Raw genomic sequence first — 22,749 nt, forward strand, 5'->3', positions numbered from 1 at the left:
TCTTGAAAAGATTATGAGATTTTTTTCTAAAATAAAATTTTTAATAAGCAATTCAAATCACAATAAAATGACACTACCTTCTCGAAGGAATGATGGGAAAAAAACTCCTGCATGATGCAAAGTAGCACTGGCATAGAATCCAAACTGCAGTCTTTTTTATTTACATGAATTTTTTTATTTCATTCTGTCACAAGGCCAATACCACTTGTGTAGCGTTAAACACAATGCAATATTAAACACAGTACCAATCTTAAAACAACTGTTTACCCTTTCTTTAATAACTATGTTTCCTAATTTATTGCCTATTTTTTGAGCCCAATTAAAATGGTGAATTGATTTATGTTCCGCAGAAATATTTTTAAAGCCTGTGTGTATTCTACGATTGTTTATTTTACGACATTTTGCAAGTCAGCAGCAGATACAGAGTAATGTGGTTCAGGATCTATGGCAGACATGCATTTAGTAAACAACAGAGTCAAGAATTACATTATCAGGTTAAATAATCTTGTAAATAGAAAACATTAAGTTTATGATTTTTAAGTATCATTATAATTGAATCACATCTATGCATACGTATTATTTTGTAACTCAGATATTTTGTTATTTTCAAGGCTGTAGTATATGTAAACAATGCTGCCTGCCCATGATTATTTTTTACATTGTAATTTTATTTTGGAGTTTTATTCTCCAAATGTAATTTGAACACTTGTTTGAAAGTATTTGGCCATATAATTAATTCTGTAAAATTTTGTTTTAATGCGAGCAATGTTGTTGTTGAAATTGCAGTCCACGCACACATTTCATGAGCAGGAGTAGCGTTCTATTTTCCTGGAACCTTTAGGGCATTACTTCTAGGGGCGGGATACTATATTAGTTATTAATTAATTTTCACCAGGGATCCTGTTGAATTAATTTTTTTTATGGTAACGAAGTTTAATTGCATTTTACTAATCACACTAGAGAGTTTTAAAAATATAATCACTAGTATTGTCAAACTCTATCTGCTTCAGGGATAAATATTCAGGTGTGCATTGTAGTTATCCACTTAAAAGACAGTTACAAATACCAGATTAATACTCTTTAATGAACAATTCCTGCATATTGTTTACTGAGGTTTGGTTATAGAATATAGGCTCGGAGCTTGTTTTACCTAAAATGATTGTCTGTTTGCCAACTCTCTGAAAAATGCACAAAGTAGTTAAATTTTTTATTTATATGCTTGTTACTAGACAATCCAAAGGAAAAATAATTGTATGTTTACACATATATTATACATTTATAATGTATACATATATAAACATATATGTATATATGATTATAAATATATTTATAAATTTAAAATAACTTGATGGACTTAGGCCTTTGCTGGTTTATACTGTGTTATAGAAAACTAAGACTGGACAACAACATGAATACATAAACACACAAGTCAAAATCAACTGATTTTAAATGTGTAGCGAGCACAGAGAATTCTGTGGAAAGAATTTAGTCATAAAAATGTCACAGCACAGATGAACAGAACACATTGGGCTAACGAGACAGCTGTAACAAGAACAGTAAATACAGGCATACAACCATCTAGAACAACTCAGCAACAAAAGACTTAACCTAATGATGATACTGAACCGATGATCTAAACAGCAGCAGTGTCAGCACAGTCGAACACAGTAGGCTAGGCGACCTACGACTAAACGGCGAAACAGTTGCGAAGTTTCAGGAACTGACATCTGCTCCTGTCATCAGGCTCAGACAGACTGATATCAGTTGCATAAACTTTGCAAAAATTTTGTTGTAGCTAGCATACTGTCCGTTCAGGGAGGGAGGGGGGGGGGGGGGTGAAAATGAAAATAAATAAATTTTAAACACATGTATTAAAAAAAAACCACATTACTATTGATGCTAACATGTGCCTACTGTAGCAGCCGTACTCGACATTGCTTCTCACACAGTAACGTACTGTCTTCGCTGATATTTTGCAAAAGTTTTCATAACTTCCTGGAAAGGAGGGGGGAGGTGCGTGTATCCATCCCTTTGCCCTCCCCCCTGTGCCCACCGTTGCGATACTGTGTTTGTGTGTGCGGTCATTCCTGTGTTGTCCAGTTCTGTTTAGTGTCATCTTTGGGTTAGTCTGTTGTCGAAGGTGGTTGTTTGTCTGAATTTACTGTTTTTGTTACAAATGTATCATTGTCATTAGCTCAATGTGTTTGTCTGTGCTGTAAAATTTTTCTGACTTAATTCCTTCCAGTCTGTGCTGTCTAAGCATTTGACTTGTTCTTTGTGTGTTTATCTTGGTTGTCCATTCTTGAGGTTTCTCTGTGGCAAAGTATAAACCAGCAATTGCATTTGTCCGTAAAAGCACTATTTACTGTTTAAAAAAATTTTTATGCTATATTGCGATTTTAACTTTATTTTAGCTTATTACTGGACACAGGCCATAGATAGTTAGGTACATAGACACATTTTATCAATGGATATGATTATATATTTTAATAACAGTCTTGTATAAAAAGTCTGCCTTTTTCAGGTGAGTTTTGAGGTCAAGCCCCATTTTGATAGAGCTGACATTGTCTGGATGACTTAAACAATTTAGTTTGACTGACGTAACTTTGAGTGCTCTTGTCTACAAGATGTGCTAGAGGGCTGTCAGAAGTGTGCTTGCTGTTGGATAGTTGTCTTTGAAGCTAAAGAAATGTATTAGAAAAAGCATTTTTTTTACTCATAATAAATTATGAAAACATTTATTTGTTTATTATCTCTGTGATCAATTCTTTTAGTCATCCTTTCCAAATCTTTTACATGTGATGTTTGTAAACTAATTGAAAGGATGTCCTGGAATGATAACGATAAACACAGTGCAAGAGGTCACTTGTGGTCACTGTCAGGAATGTTGCAGTGATACATGGGCACGGTTATTCCACCTCACTCTGAGGACAGTTCAACTTGGAGACGGTACTGGTGAATAACAACATCCTGTCAGGGGATCACATCAAAAAAACTGGTTTACTGAGATCATTAGCAATTAAGAATTTCCAGATCAACTCAACATTCTGCAACACATTTCATCAGTCTAATGGCATTGTCACTTTCCAGTTAGCTAAATGCTAAATAAACCAGATTCATAATATGTATGAGGAACTGTCGCATGCACAGAAACTTGAGAAATTTGTCTTTTCTAAATCTTCTGGGAAAACGAATTAAGTTACTTCATGGTGATTGTTTTCAAAATAATGCTTTTCATGAAAAGTATTTGATCCCTAGCATGATAATTTAAATTGGGTTTGTTTGAGGATCTTGGTGCCATGAAGTTTGAAGGACTTATCTCTGACGACAATGCAATGGCAGCTGGTGCTTGTAACTTACGTGTAATGTATTACACTTAACATTGTTCCAAATAGAATCAACCAATTCCTTAGAATTTGCTTTGATTCTTCTTGGGCTGTGTTTAGCCTGTGAAGATCTCATGATACTTAGAAGATGTAACACTTCAGGGTTGCATCTATTCAAATAAGCATTCATTACCATTGGTCGAAATAGCCTTACCAGCGAATAATTGATATGAGCAAAATTAAGGCCACCGAGTGATATTACCCAAGTCACTTACACATGGGAAATATAACGTGGGTGTACAAGGAAAACACTAAGTCCATATAATGAAATTATGAGAAAAATTGATTTTTATATTCTTATGGGATTGTAAAATATTGTAAAATATATACGGTACTGAAAAATGTTTAATCTAACATAATAATATACTTGTCATATAATATACTTGTCATGAAACACATTAAACTGGACTTTGTCATATGAATATCTCATTTTTTTATCTAACTGGACTTAGTAGGCTTTCCTTGTACGCCCACGTATGAAAAATAAATGCTATTTTGAGCTTCATTCAGTTCAGATTTTGATAAGATTTAAAGTATTGAAGTAAGAGAGAAATCATTCTTAAATTTTTTTTTTTTTGTAATTTTTAAGTTCTGGTTATAGGATTAACACACAAATTTTTGAAAGTGCTTCATCATTCCTGATAATCAGTATAAACAATTGGTTCCACAAGTCAGTAACACCACTTGCCCTCAACTTATATTATCAAATATTTAAAATAGTTGCCAAATCTCTTGTTCTTCAAATTTTTTTGGAGCATTTGTGCACAGATAGGACTTCATGTTTCCAACACAATTCAACAACGAAACAATTAAGAAATGGCTAAGCTAGCAATAGTTATTGGCTTACTGGTGTCATTATTTAAAAAATAAAATAAAAAAACAGTTAAAACACTATTTAACAAAATTTAGGGGCTCAAATGTTTGTGTTTTTGCTCTAATGTTATAAAGAAATTCAATGTAAAGTTTACAATAACAAATTATTCTCTTCCTATGAAAATTGACTGTTATGTAGATGTGAAACTGTCTCATGTCGGACACAATTCAGACCTTGACTCAGGAAGGAATATATACTGAGGTTCCCAATATAGAGACAGGTAATGTGAGAAGTAGATTAAAATCTTATTACAGAATATTTGAAATTAAAACCAAAGATTTGTACTTAGCAATTAAAACATTCTTTACTAAAATTTTATGAATGTAATTTTTTTTTTTAATTTGGGGTCTGAAAATAAATAATTGAAACATAAATATTTTTTTTTAAGCTGGTTTTTAATGAGGTTCCGTAGTAATGGTATGCGATCCAAACAATTTTTTTTTTAGACTAAAGAGTATTTTATAAACTGTTTTCAGTTTATAAACTATATGCAGAAAATAGTATCAAAAACATTTGTTAATTACTGTATTTTGGAAAATTTATATGAACTCGCATTTTTTTGCATTGAGTTTTGAAGAAAGAGGTTCAAAAAATAGACTGTTATCAAATTATGTGAATTCTTCTCATTTTGCAAACACCTGTACTTGGAGGTGATTGCTTTCATTAATAACCCAAACCCAAATGTAGTGAATTAAGCACATAACTGCATTGGGCAACTTGACGCAAGTATTTTTAAATACTGCAGATTTTATGCGGTTTGAAATCTCAAAGTTTTACGTGCTACATTTGCAACTTAAACTGCACTTCATTGAACATGGTGTGTTTCTGGACTTGGGGCTGCTGTTCAACGGTTCGGTTCAGTTCTGTTCTGCGCCGTTTTATAATGATAACTTTATAACGCTGTGTAATTTGATACTTGAGCAGTCCCAAGACTGCAACTCTGGCGAGCGCTGTTGCTCCCGGGGTGCCCCGTCTTCTTCTCCTCTCAAGGAACAAGCACACGCCTCGAGCCTGCGCGACCGTGCTCTCCCACTTCACAAGCCTCAGCCGTGCGCACGGGCTCACACGGCGACCCCTGGATGCCAGCGTCGGCTGGTCCCGATGACTCGTCTGTATCCGGGGTCGGAACTCGGGACGAGTTGCACTGCAACCGACCACGAGAGGTAGTTCATCTTTGGACAGCCTGACATGGAAACAGAATTTTTAAAGTTAGTGTTGACGACTCTTGGTGCGTGCCTCCCGCGGTCATTCCAACTCTCTCCGAGAAGCAGTTCAACTTGGAGACATTGCTGGTGAATAAAAAGCAGATGGTTTTCCAGCCAGATTCTCGGAAGGGATTATATCGAAAGTCTTGATTTACTGAGATCATTAGCGAATAATAATTTCCAAATCAACTCAACATTCTGCAACACATTTCGTCAGTCTAATGGCATTGTCACTTTCCAGTTAGCTAAATGGTAAATAAACCGTTGCATGCTTGTGAAAGTTGTCTAATCTAAAATCTGAACCTTAGGTAAAATTAAAATAAAGTTTCTTCTTAGAGATTGGTTTAAAGATAATACTTTTCACGAAAAGTATTGTCCCTAGAATGAGAATTTAAATAGGGTTTGATTGAAGATCTTAGCTCCATTAAGTCTGAAGGAGTTATCTGATTACAAATGTAGTGCGAACTGTACTATTGACAAATGCAGTAAAACCTTTTTGTTGCGACCCCATTTATTGCGACCACCTCTCTATTACAACCCGATTTCGAGGAACCGTGAAAAAATTGCCGAAAATCCAAAGAAAATCGGACAGAAAATAAGTTTCTTGTGGTGAGTAGCGTGTTACTGCGTTTCTCTTGCGGAGTGCTGTACTGCCGTAGGCACCGCATATCTAAAAAATAGATACCACTTCCTGTCGACCGCTGTCAGCGCTTGACAACCCCCATTCCACGAATCACGTTATCTGCTTCATTTTAACAAGAGTAAAAATATATTAAAACTGTCAGCAAATTGATAAAAGCTTTATGTGTCCGCTAAACAGGGCACAACACTGGCCCGCCAGTTGTTTTCATTTAAAACGTGGATAAAGAACTTGTATGGATCAGGCTGAAAACATCCGGTAATACGTGTAGGTTATAAGGAATCTTGTTATGAATTGAGATGTTATGTTTTTCGAGTAGATATACACAGCGACCGACTGGATGCACGCCCGCCTCGACTTGTTTTAACTGCCGCAGCGATGTTTATTTTGACAGCTCAAGCAATTATCTTTTCCCGTGGGGTGATAGAAAAAAGGTCGCTTCACCCAGCATAAAAAAAAAAGGCTACGCCACTTATTCCCCACGCAGGAAACACACTGGCTGCCGTCTGTCTCCCCCGCATTTATCTTTCTTCTAACATTCCACGTCTCGCCTCTCGCGCGAGCAAAAACGAAGCGACCACGCATTGGGCCGTTTTATGCTTTGTTTGGTGACAGCAGCTTGATTTTATTTGGTATATTCCTTTTCATAGGACCCTTGCTATTAAAATACATTTATATTTAATTTTGAAAGCTTGTAAATTCCTTGCCAGAGATGACTGAACTCGAACTTGGTGTGAAAAGTGACATATTTTGACATACTTTTTTTTTTTTTGGGCGTGTTTGGTAGGAGGAAGGGGTCCGAAAATATTTACAACGATCTTACCTCTCCCTCACCGCTTTAGTACCCCATTCATTATAGCCAAATTTTATATGTGTCTGGGAGGGATGAGCTAGCCTTGAAGAATGTTATAGAGGGGAGGGAGGGGTCTGCTTATGCGTCACGAAGCCGCTGCCGCCAGCCAGCAGGGCGAGCTTCGTGTGCGCCCACTCGCGTTGCAGAACCTACCGCTGCCATATTTTTAAAGGAAATTTCCCATTATTTTGTTTGTAATTCTTACATGAACATTATTGGAAGTATTAAAGCCGACACAAAAATATGCTGTGTGTTAAAATTAACAGATTTTAATGATCTTTCATTTCGTTTTTATTTTTTTTATTTTTTTCTGATTTTCACATTTTGGTCAAAATGTCCAATTTTTTGACGGTTCCCGAGAATGTATTCGTAAAATCACTGCTTCGTTAAATCCGGGGTTAGTGACATCGGGGTTATAGTGTATTTAACTATGGCTTGTAGAAAACGTACATGAAAACTAACCAGTAAAAATAAACTGTCTTTTGACATATTTTCTTTAGAGATGGCCTGTAGGGCGACGGACTTGTAATGAAGGTTGAAGTGGGTTTAAAGCAAAGCCATCTAGCATTGTGACAGCATCCTGCAATTGTACGGCTGGTTTCTTAGCGAGTAGCGGTTTGGGAAAGGATGGGGAGGGGTTTGAAATCAACTGAAAATTTCGGAAAACATCTATTACGACCCCCCCCCCCCCCCCCCCCTCTATTAAGGCCCTATTCCTGGGAACTGTGAGGGGTCGTTTCAGAGAGGTTTGACTGTGTGTGTGAGATAATGTCTTGAAATGTTACACAGCTTAGCCTTTCAAGCGAAGGCGATGCAGACGGTGGCCGCGCGGAGGGGAGGGGCCTAGCAGCGCAGGCTGGGGCGGCCCGGGATGCGCAGGTAGCCCCGGGAGAACACGCTGGCGTCGCCGGCCGAGTTGAGGGGAGGGGCCTAGCAGTGTAGGCTGGGGCGGCCCGGGATGCGCAGGTAGCCCCGGGAGAACACGCTGGCATCGCCGGCTGCGCGGAGGGGAGGGGCCTAGCAGCGCAGGCTGGGGCGGCCCGGGATGCGCAGGTAGCCCCGGGAGAACACGCTGGCGTCGCCGGCCGAGTTGAGGGGAGGGGCCTAGCAGTGTAGGCTGGGGCGGCCCGGGATGCGCAGGTAGCCCCGGAAGAACACGCTGGCATCGCCGGCTGCGCGGAGGGGAGGGGCCTAGCAGCGCAGGCCGGGGCGGCCCAGGATGCGCAGGTAGCCCCGGGAGAACACGCTGGCGTCGCCGGCCGAGTTGAGGGCGAGCGCCAGCAGCTTCTCGGCGGCCAGAGGGTGCCACACGCCGAAGGTGCAGGCGGGGTCCTCGGCGGAGTCCCAGTAGTGGCAGCGCCGGGTGAGACGCAGCGACGGCACGTACTCCATCATGTCCACGTGGCCGCAGTGGGGCAGTGTCAGGGCCAGACCTGCGCACACACACCCATACCACTTCCTGGCACTGACCCTGATGAAGTTATTGACATTCAATTATTATAAATTTATTTTTATGAACAACATCTGCAACTGTAATTATGTTATAGAAACTCACTCCTTTAGTGTCTCAGAAAATCCTTTTAAAAATAAAAATAATTTCACCTACATCCTGTTTAATTCAAGATGGCATATCTCCGTTTCTGTTAGGTACTCCTTGTAAGTATGTACTATATCTACTTGAATATGAGATAAATTGGAATTGAGACATTCAGTTTGAAACAAATTTGAGTATTATGGAACGGTGACTATAATACAGTCGCTAATGCTTCATTGCTTTGAATATAAGACAACTCAAATTTAAGGCAACTATGAATGTAAGATGCCGTACGATTAAGAAAGATAACATCTAAAATGATTTTAATTTTAACTGTATTTCATGAAGCTGAAATTTTTATTTTATTGTTGGTTTAGTATATACATTATTAACCCTTTAAATGCCTATCTCGATATAGGTTCACCCACTTTATTTTCCAGTTTAAATCATTTGTTGAGTCTGGTTCTTCATTACTTTGGCACAGAAGGTCACATTGTTCAAGAGATTGGAGTGCCAGACTCGACAAAGGGTGGGAAACCTCAGAAGGTCGAGAAGTGAACAACACGGTACGTGACCGGCGCTGGAGCCGTGCTCACCCAGGAAGCCCGAGGAGGGCGGGTTCTTGCGCACGCGCACCGGGATGTGTGCCTGGATGTAGTCCCAGAGCGCCCACAGGGAGCGCGGGTCCAGCAGGTGGAAGTTGGCGTCTGGGTGGAGGGCACGGTGCCGGAAGTACGGCGTGAACACGTCGAAGTCGGGGCTGCGGTACCACTGCAACCACACCGCGCCGTGCCGTGCCGCTCGTCTCTGCTCCGGCCAGGGCGTACTGGTTACACGGCCAGATAGTTCTATTAGTCTAATCCAGGCCAATGCCGGCAGGACCAGAGAACCCCACAATGCCTGCCAAAGATAACGTCTGCTACATTTCCTGAGAGTGAAAATCCACGTTTGGCTCTCCAGGATCCTAACCCTGAGGAGGAAGGAGGTTATCTGACCACACAACCACCACTGCATTATCGAAACATAATTATATCAAGTCTAATCAACCAATTATTTTAAAGCATGTGTTTAAATCAGTTCATATTATTATTTATAGGTGAAGATGTGCTCGAGAGTGGATAGTGTAGAATTTTGTTGTATGCAGTTATTTTGAATTCATAAGTGTCTTCAGGCCTTGAGTGTCACAAAAAAACTCCCAATATAAACAATAACTGTACTGGAAGTCTCGGAACTTTAGTTTCCAGTAGCCGTTTTCTAAGAGTAGACATATTTCTTAAAAAGTTAAATTTTGCTTACAACACTATTAACAAAAATGATCAGACAATATAAAAAAGATATTAGAAAATTTTATCATGAAGTACTGACAAATTTCCTGATATAGATTCGCCAGGAATGTTTGGACATCCTGTGTTAAGTCGAGTACACGGAGATCATGTAGATGGACACACGCCGGGTATCAGGCGCGGTCTGGACACAGCATGACCAGTCAGGATGGCAGGCTGGTTCGAAGCCCGGGGCCACCCAAATGTAACTGTGCGAAGGTGGGGAGAGCATGATGCAGTGTTGCCAGATGTATGGAAACTTACTAACCAAATTTGTTGTGAAGTATGGTGTATGCGCACAGCTTCAATTTTTTTTTGCAACGCAACAAAATTCTGGAATTCTGAAAGATGTGCTTTCTTTTTTTGTTGAGAAAGTATCTGGTAAATATTTGGTGTGTGAATTGTGAATGTAAGAGAATAGGCCCCTGTTATAACAAGCCATGTATGTAAAATACACAAAATAGCGACTTTATAATTTCAGTGGCGTAGCCAGGATTTGTGTATGGGGGGTGTTAAGAAGCATGCGGCCCCCCCCCCCCCCCCCCGTATTAAAGTGGTGGGTCCGGGGGTCCTCCCCCGGGAATATTTGGATTTTAAGGTGTAAAATAGTGCTATTTTAGCAGTTTTCGGTACTTAAATATAAATATTGTAATGGTAAACATTTTATTAATTTTAATATGAAATTTGTTTGAGTGATGAATAAGAAATTAATTAATGATTTGGTGCTGGGGGGGGGGGACCCCTAAAACCAACCACCCCCTGGCTACACCCCTGAATAATTTGTAGGCTTTTAAAGTGCATGCAATGGCTTGAAGCGGTTTGTGCGGGGATACCGGGATACGGGGATGTCATGTCGCACCTGGTCCAGGGTGGAGGTGTAGTTGGCGGGGTCCCAGGCCAGCAGTCGCACGCCGCGGTACAGCGGCGAGCGCAAGAAGTCGAACTGAGGCCTGGACACCACCTGCGAGTTGAGGACGCGCAGCGACGTCTTGCGCCCCACGTCGCGCTCGTGCCCTGCAGTGGGCGCGTGGTTGAAGCGCACCACCAGGTCGTGGGCGTCTGCAACAACCACCGCGCAGTCTTCGCCGTGCAACTGAGCGTTGCGCTCCAACAAACAACAAAGCATGTACCTATCACCTCGGGCTGTGTTGGACTATCGGTTGTTTGCTGATCACAAACTAAAAAAAAAATGTGATTATAAGTTTGATTGTATTTGTTTTATTTTATGGCTATACAGAAGATGAAACTCCTGTTGAGCAACTATGATGCGGTTAAGCAAACCAAGTGGCAAGCGGCAAGTGAATAGGTACTTGCCCGGCGTGTAACAAAGAAAGCAGATGGCAACAAACATTATATACAGTACATATTTAGTGATCCATAAGTATAACTTACCCTAAACCAAAATAATTACTTGAAACAAAAATTTGATAACTCAAAAGGTCAGACCAAGCCTTCAGTACTGTTTTTAAAAATTCATTGTCTAAAAATTGACTTTAAAAAAAAAAAAAAAAGAAGAGAGTTGTTTATTTTGAAATATACATATTGACATATTGACAAGAAACAAAAGCATTAATAATCCTAGTTTCTGAATTAACAAGTTCAGGAATTCAGCACGTGATTTAGTGCCCCAGGCAGACATACACCTTAACATCTACTTTCTGCACATTTCATATCCTTAGCACTGACATGTCTGAGTATTAGTCTTGAGAACTTGTAAAACATCTAACAAAAAATTACCATTTCAGTGGGCACCAATGTAAGCATTGAAATCATTCTTAGCTTATTTAAAATTTTACTGGGCTACTTCTGCAGCCAGGCAATGTTAACCTCGCAGTAGCAAAGGTTCATCATCGAGAGCTTAGAGCTCTTCCAGAACAAGTCAAAAACTTTTGCCACCAGCACATTATATTTCCAAAAGACATGGCAGGGTAGTTTACAAGCGTAACTGCCTTTCGTTTGCTGACTTTTTTTTTTACATTATATGTGGCCTACAGCTTGACGCCAAAAGGCCAATGGTTCAATTTGTTTCAGTGCAATCATCAATTTCAATTCGTAGGTAATCAAATATCAGCATGTAAATGTCACACCCATGCCTTACCCGGGACTCGAACCCAGGATCCCTCGCATCGTAAGTCGGTGTGCATCCGACTACGCTACGGAGGTGTTTCGTTTGCTGACGTACTGCTGGCTAAGTCATCACACAAAATGGCAAAGATGGAAGGAAACTACGATGATGCACAAGTTAATAATGTAAGGTGGCAGCAGCAGCGAAGAACTCGCATGCCTCTGACGGCGAAGCTGTTGTCCCTGGTACGGTCGGTCCCAGGGCAGGACAGACTGGTCAGCGCTGGAAGCAAGCCCGCAGTGCGATGGACTGCTCCGGCACTGCCGCAAGAGCATGGGAGGACTCTGGACCTTTCCGAGGGTACGATGGAGAACAGGAGCGCCATGATATTCTCAAATTTTATGTTTATTTTTACGATACTGTCACAAACTTGCAGCTCATAAAGTAAATAATGGGAGTCACATTAGTTTAACACTAGTTTGAAGATTTGAATGGATTCCGAGGAAAGAAAGACGGCACGGAGAGAGTGCATGATCGAAACTCCAGGAACTAACTGTATGTAGTCCTGGGTTGTCTTGTTGACGAGGATATTAGAGAGGGTGGCGCTCAATGTCGCAATCCATTAAATTCGGGAGCATTGTCGTGGCACATTGCATGGAACCATCCTCATATTTGCATGGAGTGATTTCGAGAAACCACGGAGTACCCACTTCAGGATTGTTCCGATCAAAATGGAATTCCCTTTGCGTCTGTCATCGGTACATGTTTTGAATTAACCAGAGAGAGAGTGTACTGCGACAGTGACACCTGTATAAATGTGAAATTGTTCCGAAGTGAATGAAGGGAGTTTGATTCACTTTGTTATGCCCTGTCCCCATCTTCAACCCTAAGGACAGTCTGCTGCTAAGCATGTTGCCACACAGTCTCACTACAATAGGTGTGAAACAATCTGAATGCATATTGTCCTATTTTTTATACACAAATGATATGTTACTTGTCTGCGCTGGCTATACACAGTTCCCCGTTTGTTTATAACTCGACATTGAATGCTATCGTTTAAATGGATATCCAGGCAAGAAGCCTGATACTTGACTATGTTTTGCAATTATTATTTATATTCATCTAAATTTTTTATCAAAGAATCCCTATGAATTAACTAACTTATGGATGGATTCAATAAAATGCAAGGTGTGTGGAAAAGGGACTGCAGACAAACTCAAAAGAAGCAAGATTGATTTACACTCTTACACAAATTCTTGCCAAAATATCAGGTACATTTTACAGGGTTATTTTTTAAATGTAACACATGCAAAATTCTACTCTTTATTCAACCATATTGTTCAAGAGTTCAACCGATGCAAAATATAAATATATGTAATTCACAAGTTTTAGTTATATAGCCTAAAACATATATTAGTCAAATAATTTTTAAAAATTATAAGATTTCTCAACTGTTTTAGGATTTTGTGACGTTTTCAAATATATGTGACTTATCAAGCGACCTAGCAGGACCTTAGGACCTGCTCTGTCTGTGCACCTATGGCACTCACCTATGATCTCACCCAGCCCAGAGCGGTGCAGGGAGCCGGTGTTGGTGACAATGGCACAGGAGTGGTAGCATCTGCGCACTCATGGCACTCACCTATGAACTCACCCAGCCCAGGGCGGTGCAGGGAGCCGGCGTTGGTGACAATGGCACAGGAGTGGTAGCATCTGCGCACTCATGGCACTCACCTATGAACTCACCCAGCCCAGAGCGGTGCAGGGAGCCGGCGTTGGTGACAATGGCACAGGAGTGGTAGCATCTGCGCACTCATGGCACTCACCTATGAACTCACCCAGCCCAGAGCGGTGCAGGGAGCCGGCGTTGGTGACAATGTCACAGGAGTTGTAGCATCTGCGCACTCATGGCACTCACCTATGAACTCACCCAGCCCAGAGCGGTGCAGGGAGCCGGCGTTGGTGACAATGGCACAGGAGTGGTAGCATCTGCGCACTCATGGCACTCACCTATGAACTCACCCAGCCCAGAGCGGTGCAGGGAGCCGGTGTTGGTGACAATGGCACAGGAGTTGTAGCATCTGCGCACTCATGGCACTCACCTATGAACTCACCCAGCCCAGGGCGGTGCAGGGAGCCGGCGTTGGTGACAATGGCACAGGAGTGGTAGCATCTGCGCACTCATTGCACTCACCTATGAACTCACCCAGCCCAGGGCGGTGCAGGGAGCCAGCGTTGGTGACAATGGCACAGGAGTTGTAGCATCTGTGCACCTATGGCACTCACCTATGAACTCACCCAGCCCAGAGCGGTGCAGGGAGCCGGCGTTGGTGACAATGGCACAGGAGTTGTAGCATCTGCGCACCTATGGCACTCACCTATGAACTCACCCAGCCCAGAGCGGTGCAGGGAGCCGGCGTTGGTGACAATGGCACAGGAGTTGCAGCATCTGTGCACCTATGGCACTCACCTATGAACTCACCCAGCCAAGAGCGGTGCAGGGAGCCGGCGTTGGTGACAATGGCACAGGAGTGGTAGCATCTGCGCACCTATGGCACTCACCTATGAACTCACCCAGCCCAGAGCGGTGCAGGGAGCCGGCGTTGGTGACAATGGCACAGGAGTTGTAGCATCTGCGCACTCATGGCACTCACCTATGAACTCACCCAGCCCAGAGCGGTGCAGGGAGCCGGTGTTGGTGACAATGGCACAGGAGTTGTAGCATCTGCGCACTCATGGCACTCACCTATGAACTCACCCAGCCCAGAGCGGTGCAGGGAGCCGGCGTTGGTGACAATGGCACAGGAGTGGTAGCATCTGCGCACTCATGGCACTCACCTATGAACTCACCCAGCCCAGAGCGGTGCAGGGAGCCGGCGTTGGTGACAATGGCACAGGAGTTGTAGCATCTGCGCACCTATGGCACTCACCTATGAACTCACCCAGCCCAGAGCGGTGCAGGGAGCCGGCGTTGGTGACAATGGCACAGGAGTTGTAGCGCTCACGCAGCAGCGGCTGGGCGGGCAGAAGGTGCGCCAGCCCCAGTCGCACAAAGGGCTGGTCCGTGCGGGACAGCACTCTGGGGCGTGCCGTGTCCAGCAGCTCGCACACCAGCTCCCGGGGGCTGTGCCCCACATGTGAGCTGCGCGGGCCCACGTAGCGTACGCCGTACGGGTTGGCCCCGCCATTGCGGAAGGCGCTGCTCTCCTCCAGTAGCACACGACGCAGCTGCACCACTAGCTGGGATCTGCACAGTGGTGCGTACCTTTTATTGTAAACAAAATGTAGACTATACGACCTTGGTAGGAACCTAGCAACTTTAATTTGTAACATATGTTTCTGAAAACTAATAAGGCTGTGGTTTATGGCAAGGAACTATCCCAGCATTAGCATTGAGTGATTTCAATAAAACCAAAATAACGAATGCAGTATCAGAATTTTAAACTGTCAATCCCATTTAATGAGTGCTGTGAATCATGCTTTCTCATTTCGTAAAATACAAATATTGGTAGCGATAAGGTGAGATATTTTTTACAGGTGCTTCAGTAAGCATTAAGACTTTTGACAGCTGAAAATTGTGACGTCATTAACCAAGTACATAGACGAGTAGAGCGATGCTAATTAATTTTGTAATTCAATACTTATTTTGTTGATTTTATAGGAACTTAATAAGAGCTAACGAGGTTTCCAAATTCTCTGCAGCACCTCACCTTACCTTAAACAGAGGGTATAGTAGTGAAGGAGCACTTACGCTGGTAGAGTAAATGGGATATGAACTACGGCAAGTAACAGGAATCGGTAACATGGTTAAAGTAAAAGGGTTAACATTACTGCCCCTGGTTGAAATATTGTATATTCGACCTGTATAATCGATCGTGGTACTTGGCCACATTATATCCCATTAGCTCGACCCTTATTATCCATTCTGTTACTTGTCTTTGTTTCTATCTCATTTACCCATATAATCCTATTACTTGCCCCAGTTGTTATACAATTTATTTTACCGTTATAATCGATATCCTATTACTGACCCTCATTGCTATCTCGATTATTTTACCCTTGTAATCGATCCTTTTACTCGCCCTATTTTGTATCCTGTTTCATCTATCCGTATAATCGATCCTCTTATTTGCCCCAACTACTATCCTGTTTTTTTTTCTACGCATATAAACGATTCTGTTACTTGCCCCAACTGCTATCCTGTTTATTCTACGCATATAAACGATACTGTTAATTATTTTATTTGCTATCCAATTACTCTACACTTATAATAGATTCTGTTACTTTGTTTAGTTACTATCGCATTTACTCTACTCGCAAAATCATTCCTGTTACTTACCCTAGTTGCTATCCTATTTTTATCTTTATAATTGATCCTGTACTTGCTCAAGTTGTTGTCCTGTTTGCTCTACCAATATAATCGATATTAAATTATACTCCAGTCATTATCCTGTTTAATCAACCCTTATAATCGATCCTCTTACTTGCCCTTATGTCTGTACCATTTACTCTACCCTTATAATAGAACCTGTTACTTGCCATAGTTTATATCTCGTTAACTCTACCTGTACAATCGATCCTGTTACTTGCCCTAGTTACTATCTCGTTTACTCTACACATAAAATCGATCCTGTAACTTGTCCTACCTGTTATCCTGTTTACTCCACCTGTATAATCGATCATGTTACTTACCTTAGTTGCTATGAATTTTACCCTTATAACATATCCTATTACTTGTCCTAACTGCTATTCTGTTTACTCTACCCGACTTGCTCTAGTGCACCCGTATAAACAACCTGTGCGCGGCCAGCAGCGAGGGCCGCACCGCCCCCTCCTGGTGGCGAGGTCTGGGGAAGCGCGGCTGGCTGCGAGTGTAGCGGGCGGGCGCAGTGGCTGACAGCGCGCCGTGGTAGTAGTACACCAGCCCGCCGCGCGAGGCGCTGGTGACCGCCGCCTGCGCGTGCTGGCGCTCCACGTACTGCCAGTACTGCGACCACAGCAGGTAAGCGTAGCCGCACATACCCACCAGCACCAGGTTCATGAAGATCCACACCGACACCGCCACGGCCCTCATGCTTCACTCACTCACTCACAGCCTGGCTCACATTGTCTACGAACACGGCTTCCTCGCGCTAGAGCGAGATTTCTCAACTCGCGTGCGCACACTGTTGACTGCTGGCAGGACCACGCATTGCGAACTTCAAATCAATAGCGCTGTTTACGAACGTAGTACGCGGTTTGCTCAATAGAGCGCAGCGTATCTAGATTCTATAGAGAGACGACGTAGGATACGTTCCATTACTGTTGACTAGCACTGCATAGGGCTAGTGTTTAGCCAGTATTCCGATGCTTTAATTGAATAACATGCCATAAACTTTATTACCCTCTATTACTCTCGCAATACATTTCAAACGAGTTTTGTTGTGCCAGATATTATTGTAACGTTAATAAATTTAATGTATTATCTCGCAATAATATAGCAATGAACCTAATGCAATAATGCATGAGCGGTGTCAGTGCTGACTGCTTTCAATCCAATTAACAGTTAATTTTTTTTCTCGATAATTAATTCTTAAATATTCACGTAAAAAGATATTATTTTCTCATATTATGACGCGATTTCACTGGAAATTATATTTATGGAACTAACCAAAATATAGTTTACTAGGATAGAACCTACAATTGTCTTAAAACAATTCGACATAACCCATTATCGAAATTTTATGTTTCTGGTTGGCTTAAAAACTTTGTTTTAAGGAGTTAATTTTTCCAATTATTTGGGGGCAACAGCCTGCCTTGGTTTCCCATACTTATTATGCTCGAAACACACCGCCACTATTATCCTTAAAATAACAATGATATTTATTCTCAGTGGCAAATACCGGTATACTGGCCAACACTATATTACATGCTATTCCATTGTTCCAGCCCAGGGCCCAGGGTTGCCAATGCACTACTGCATGCAACAATGAGGGCACAAGATGTTTAAGATTTTACTTATAACAAAACCGCTTGATACTGACTCACATGAATTTGAGACCTGCCGGGGAATGACAGCTAAACGTCCGTCTACACCGCAGTTCCAGATATGGTGAGAGGCGGTGACATGTGCATGGAGCATGGAGCATGGAGTCTCCCCCCCTCCCCCCAGAACGTATTCACTTAATTAACCAGGAAATTTAGCACTCACGAAAGCAAGCTTGTATGTGAGTGCATCTAGTCACTTCAAATTACATACGGCATTTTGACGATTGTAAACATTTGTAAATGTATAATAACTGAGAAATAAATATATAAAATATAACCTAAGAAACTTTACATTCGTTATATAAAGATGAAAGTTAAAAAGAGCAATTTATTAAAATTCAATATTATGTATAAACAAATGCACATTGCAGCTCTTGGGGAGAACTCTCGACGCCATGCAGCCGCCACGTTATTCGAGGTCTCGTGACGTCATGGCTCGTCGTCAGCAGCCGCGGGTGTGACGTCATCCTGCTCTGGCGGCGCCGTGCGAGGTCGGAGCGCTGAGATGTGGCAACGTCGCGGTTTTTGTTCGAGGTCACTGTCCGTTGAATCACTACCTGGTGCTATAGGCCCTCCACTGTTAATCAAATGGCATTTACTACTTGATTAATTACTTCCAATTTTTGCAGGAAGGCTGTACTTCTTTCTCGCAATAATTCAAGCCGTGCTGTCTTTTCAAGCCCTTGGATTGTTTGTTGAGTGGTGTTATCAGATTTAACCATCCGGTATCTTACTTAGAAACATTGCCTTATAAATTTATTCCTCGCCTGATGACATACAGTCATTACTTAAACATTTCGTAGCTCATAGATGCTGTTCTACACTGTCATGCACTTGTCAAGAAAGCTTTCTTGCTGAAGAAAAAAACCTGCTTCACGAAGATTATGTATTAAGATGTTCTTTTTTGACTTGAAATCTGCCTTGTTTAAATTGCATTATATTATATACAGCGCTCAGCTTTTTAGACACCTTGTTCCCTTAGAACACTATGTACTGTACCTATATACGTGTCGTTCAATTTCTCAAACTGCTGTTCTAGGGCGATACTCTTCGCGTTGAAGCCACATAATCCACGCATGATGCAATGTATTTATGTTTACAATATCTGTGTATTTCTGAGCGTAGCCTTCCACTCTCTTCTGTTGTTGCTGTTCTTGAAGTGATCATTTTTGCGAAATCATAACCAGTGACTAGAGAAATAATTGTATCAGAATAAAGAATATTTGAAAAAAGTAACATTTAGAAAAGTACCTACAATAGGTACCTCGCGTGTTAATCATCATGTTGAAAACATGTTATTATTATTCCTTGCGCGCAGACCACACGTCTGCGCTAACACCATGGTGCTGGTCTGCGGTGCTGCGGCCCAGTGTGACACCTCTGCCCGCTGCAAGGTCAGGAGGGTGTGGAGGAGAAGACAGTGTTGCCAGCTTGCTTGCCTGGGCATGGATGGCTGGTCGTGGCTGCACTCCGACCCCAGGGAGACTGGACCGACACACCGCGCCTGTAAGGTAGGTGACCCGTTATCAGCCCCTTGCAAGCCCGCACGCTGCAACCCGCACGTCGTGAAGGCTGTGCGGGTATGCGGCAGTGGGCACACAGTGGGTATAATCCACTCAACCTTGGGATGCATCACTGACAATGGTTCAGATATGTGGTTCCTAGGCGTAAAGTCTCATAAAACGTTATGTGGTTGATATCTTGGACTGCTAAGTTGGTTGATTGGCGAAAACGTGCATTCGAAAACGATTAACCGAGACTCATACTTATAAAATGGCCACCGTTTTAACGGTTTCTCCTTGCCTGAGGCACGCCTGCAGACACTCGGCTCGTGACGGCTGCGATGGCGACCGGCGGGAGAAAACTGAAGCAGGCCTCGTATAGACGGACATACGGCGCGAAGTGTGAGAGCGAGGGCGCTAGAAGCGACATGTGCGCGCGTGTCAAATGCCGTATCACCCTTACGTGCATGTCGCAGTGATGGCCTGCAGTTTGTCGTCACAACGCGTTTGTAAGGTACCTAATGAGGTAAGATATGTTACCTGACGTAATAAAGAATGTATGTCTCTGTACAGGAGTTTCCATACAAATATATATTTATTTTTTTAAAGTAATTTTTATTCAAATATGCATTTATTTATTATATTTATAATATATTAGGAAATAATTTAAAGTTTCTGTTCGTTAGTTTTATATGCAAAGCTACAGTTGCACTCCGATCTTTAAAATTTTTTGCACATTTGACCTTCGAAACAAGAGGAAGGTCACTGTCGACATGAGATTTCGGAGAAACAACCCCGTTGAACTTTCCCTCCCCTTAAAAGAACATTGTGGTACTTCTTCGTGGAATTTTAGTATTGCATTATTTATTCTTTCTCATTCATCTCCTGGTAACGGTTATTGCATTAGATTATTTATCTACTGGCAACGACTATTGCATTGTGGATGGATTCTTCATCTCCTAGCAATGGTTGTTGCATTAATGATGGTTTTTTCATAGTATAGTTATTGTATTTTTGATGATTTCTTCATCTCCTAGCAATAGTTGTTGCATCGTTGAAGTTTTCTTCATATCCTGGAAATATCTATTACTTTGTTAATGCTCGCATTCCATTAAAACCCAATGATTTCAACAAAGTGCAGTTTCCCATCAGACTTGCATGCTCTGTGAGTATCAACAAGGCACAGTACAAGCACAACTTGGAAACGCCATGTTTTCCACACGGGACAACTGTATATGGTTTGCAAGAGTCGGCGCGCTTGGTAGTTTGTTTACGCTCTGGATGGACGAATGTAAACCACTGTGCACACTCAAGCTTTGCAATAAAATGGTCAATATTTTTATAAAGAAGATTGTTTTTGTTTTTTATTTAATAAATATACTGTTTACTTGATTAATACAATACCATTGATATTTGTTTGAGCAGTTTTTAAGTAATAAACAGAACTCAGCGTCTCAGATGTTTGTCTGGAAAGTTACTTAGCTGACTCCACAAAGTGGGTAGTGCGCACAACTTCATCAACAGAAGCCTAGGATCCAAAATGGCGGGCAGGGGCGATGCTTCAAAGCGAAACGAGGCCAGAAGGGTTCCTGAAACGTTCCGCTCTGATCTCATCTGTGGTGTTATCGTGTGGTGGTTGGAGCAAAATGCAATAAACACCAATAGCCTTAAAGGGAGCTATGTGTTACGTCCTGGGGACTTAGGCAAGATACCCCAGCTGCAAGAAGACACACACATACAAACATATATATATAAACCAACCCAAAACAATTGACTCTCTGACAACTTGTTTTAATTAAAGCACATTTACACATATTTCAAGAATGCCATAGATCCATATTCACTCCATAATTTTGGTACCATAAATTGAATATGGATGCAATTGTTTACACTGGCACACTGGCACACTTTTACACTGTACACTGGTACATTGAACACTGGTACAATAGTACACTAGACAGTGATACATTGGAATCCAGTATACTGGTACATTGAAGTCTAGTTCAGTGGTACACTGGACACAACACGGCGAGGGCACGTGCCTAAAGAAGTATAACCTCAAAAACGCAGGCAATGATAATTCTTGTCTAGGGGACATGTCACAGGTACAGTGTTGTTACATGCGAAGCGTGGTACTCCTGTTGTTCGGCTAGCACTGTCTCGCGGGACCACTGTGACCACTTGCCACCCCTTCCTCTACTTACCACTTCACGCCTCTGCAAAATCGCAGGGGGCGTGGCTTGCGGTCAGCCTCGGTGGCTCAGTGGTTACATTTATCAACTCTAATTATTTACCTGCTAGGTTGTAATATAGCGATATAGCGCGGGGTCATAGTGGTAAGAGACTTGCTCGCAATCCAGAGACCTCGTGTTCGAATTCCAATCAGACATCCTTATTTTCTTGTGTCGTTTTCTGATATCATGTCATGGAAATGCTGTGTTAGTTCCTTAATGTAGAACATAACCGATGTATTCCCCCAAATCCCCGATTTTAATGTGTAACATTTTAGCGCTCGGTATACGGCAGTTGGTAGGAGTGATTCCGTGAATCGAGTGGAAGTCGCATGGAACGGAAATACGTAACCACGGTGCTGCCATCTGTGGGGATGGCGCTAACCAAACCTCACAAAGACAAAATGAAACCTTATAGTATTGACTGTTTGGTCAATTTCAACAAGGTGGGCAGTTTATTAATAAAATTTCATTTCGAAAAGCAGTTCCAAAGCAGAACTTTGGTATTCAAGAAATGTAGTTGAAAACACTATTTCCTTACATTTATCACGCTGGGCATTATTTTAAAGAATTCTACGTTAAATTTCATGTCCGATTTTCGTATAATAAGTGTATTTGCAACACGAGAACACAGGAATTAGCTCGTTACCGAGGTTACATGTCTGCACATCTCTGGCGAGTGCTGAAAGAATACGTCCCCCCCCCCCCCCCTTTTTTTTTCTTCGTCTTTCTATTTCGACTTATATTGACAGTGCAAAGAAAAATACTGCAGAGTATTAATATGCGGCGCTTACTTGCAACTCCTGTTGTTCAAACAAATACAGTTTACATTATTTCTTCGAGAACTTACATTTCTTCTAGCTGCTCGCACATGTAGCGTGTAGACATCTATTCCGTGGGTGAACTACTTGCTCCGCATATATTATTGAACAGTAGCCTACCTACCTTGGACTAATCACAATAGTCGTTTAACTAATTTGTTTCTATAGAAGGTACCTACAAAAAAGTGATACACGCCGTGAATACAAAATGAGTCAGAACTTCAGACCTGAACTGGCTGCTTCGGCTGCAGGTAATTCTTGCCGAGGTTTGAAGTTGGAGCTAAAAAAT

General features: G+C 42.0%; 2 protein-coding genes across 3 annotated transcripts in view; one reads left to right on the forward strand and one right to left on the reverse strand.

The window, feature by feature from the left end:
- Positions 1-4,593: 4,593 nt before the first annotated feature.
- On the reverse strand, positions 4,594-17,110 carry LOC134532161 (beta-galactoside alpha-2,6-sialyltransferase 2). 2 transcript variants are annotated; one of them, XM_063368535.1, is made up of 5 exons: positions 16,676-17,110; positions 14,810-15,126; positions 10,674-10,873; positions 9,089-9,263; positions 4,594-8,391 (listed from the first exon to the last, which is right to left on the reverse strand). In XM_063368535.1, exons 1-5 carry the CDS (start codon positions 16,951-16,953, stop codon positions 8,150-8,152), a joined length of 1,212 nt encoding a protein of 403 aa, XP_063224605.1. In that variant the 5' UTR covers positions 16,954-17,110; the 3' UTR covers positions 4,594-8,149. The 2 variants fall into 2 exon arrangements, with proteins under 2 accessions (XP_063224605.1, XP_063224604.1); XM_063368534.1 differs by having other exon boundaries at positions 9,089-9,318.
- Positions 17,111-19,246: 2,136 nt separating this feature from the next.
- LOC134532329 (protein Wnt-11b-2-like) overlaps positions 19,247-22,749 on the forward strand; it is a 94,240-nt gene continuing 90,737 nt past the window's right edge. Inside the window, exon 1 of the mRNA XM_063368749.1 lies at positions 19,247-19,412. Within this exon, the coding sequence (XP_063224819.1) occupies positions 19,247-19,412 (166 nt within the window). The remainder of the gene's footprint in view (positions 19,413-22,749) is intronic.

This window comes from Bacillus rossius, chromosome 5 (genome assembly GCF_032445375.1).
Source record: "Bacillus rossius redtenbacheri isolate Brsri chromosome 5, Brsri_v3, whole genome shotgun sequence".
NCBI classification, from domain to species: domain Eukaryota; kingdom Metazoa; phylum Arthropoda; class Insecta; order Phasmatodea; family Bacillidae; genus Bacillus; species Bacillus rossius.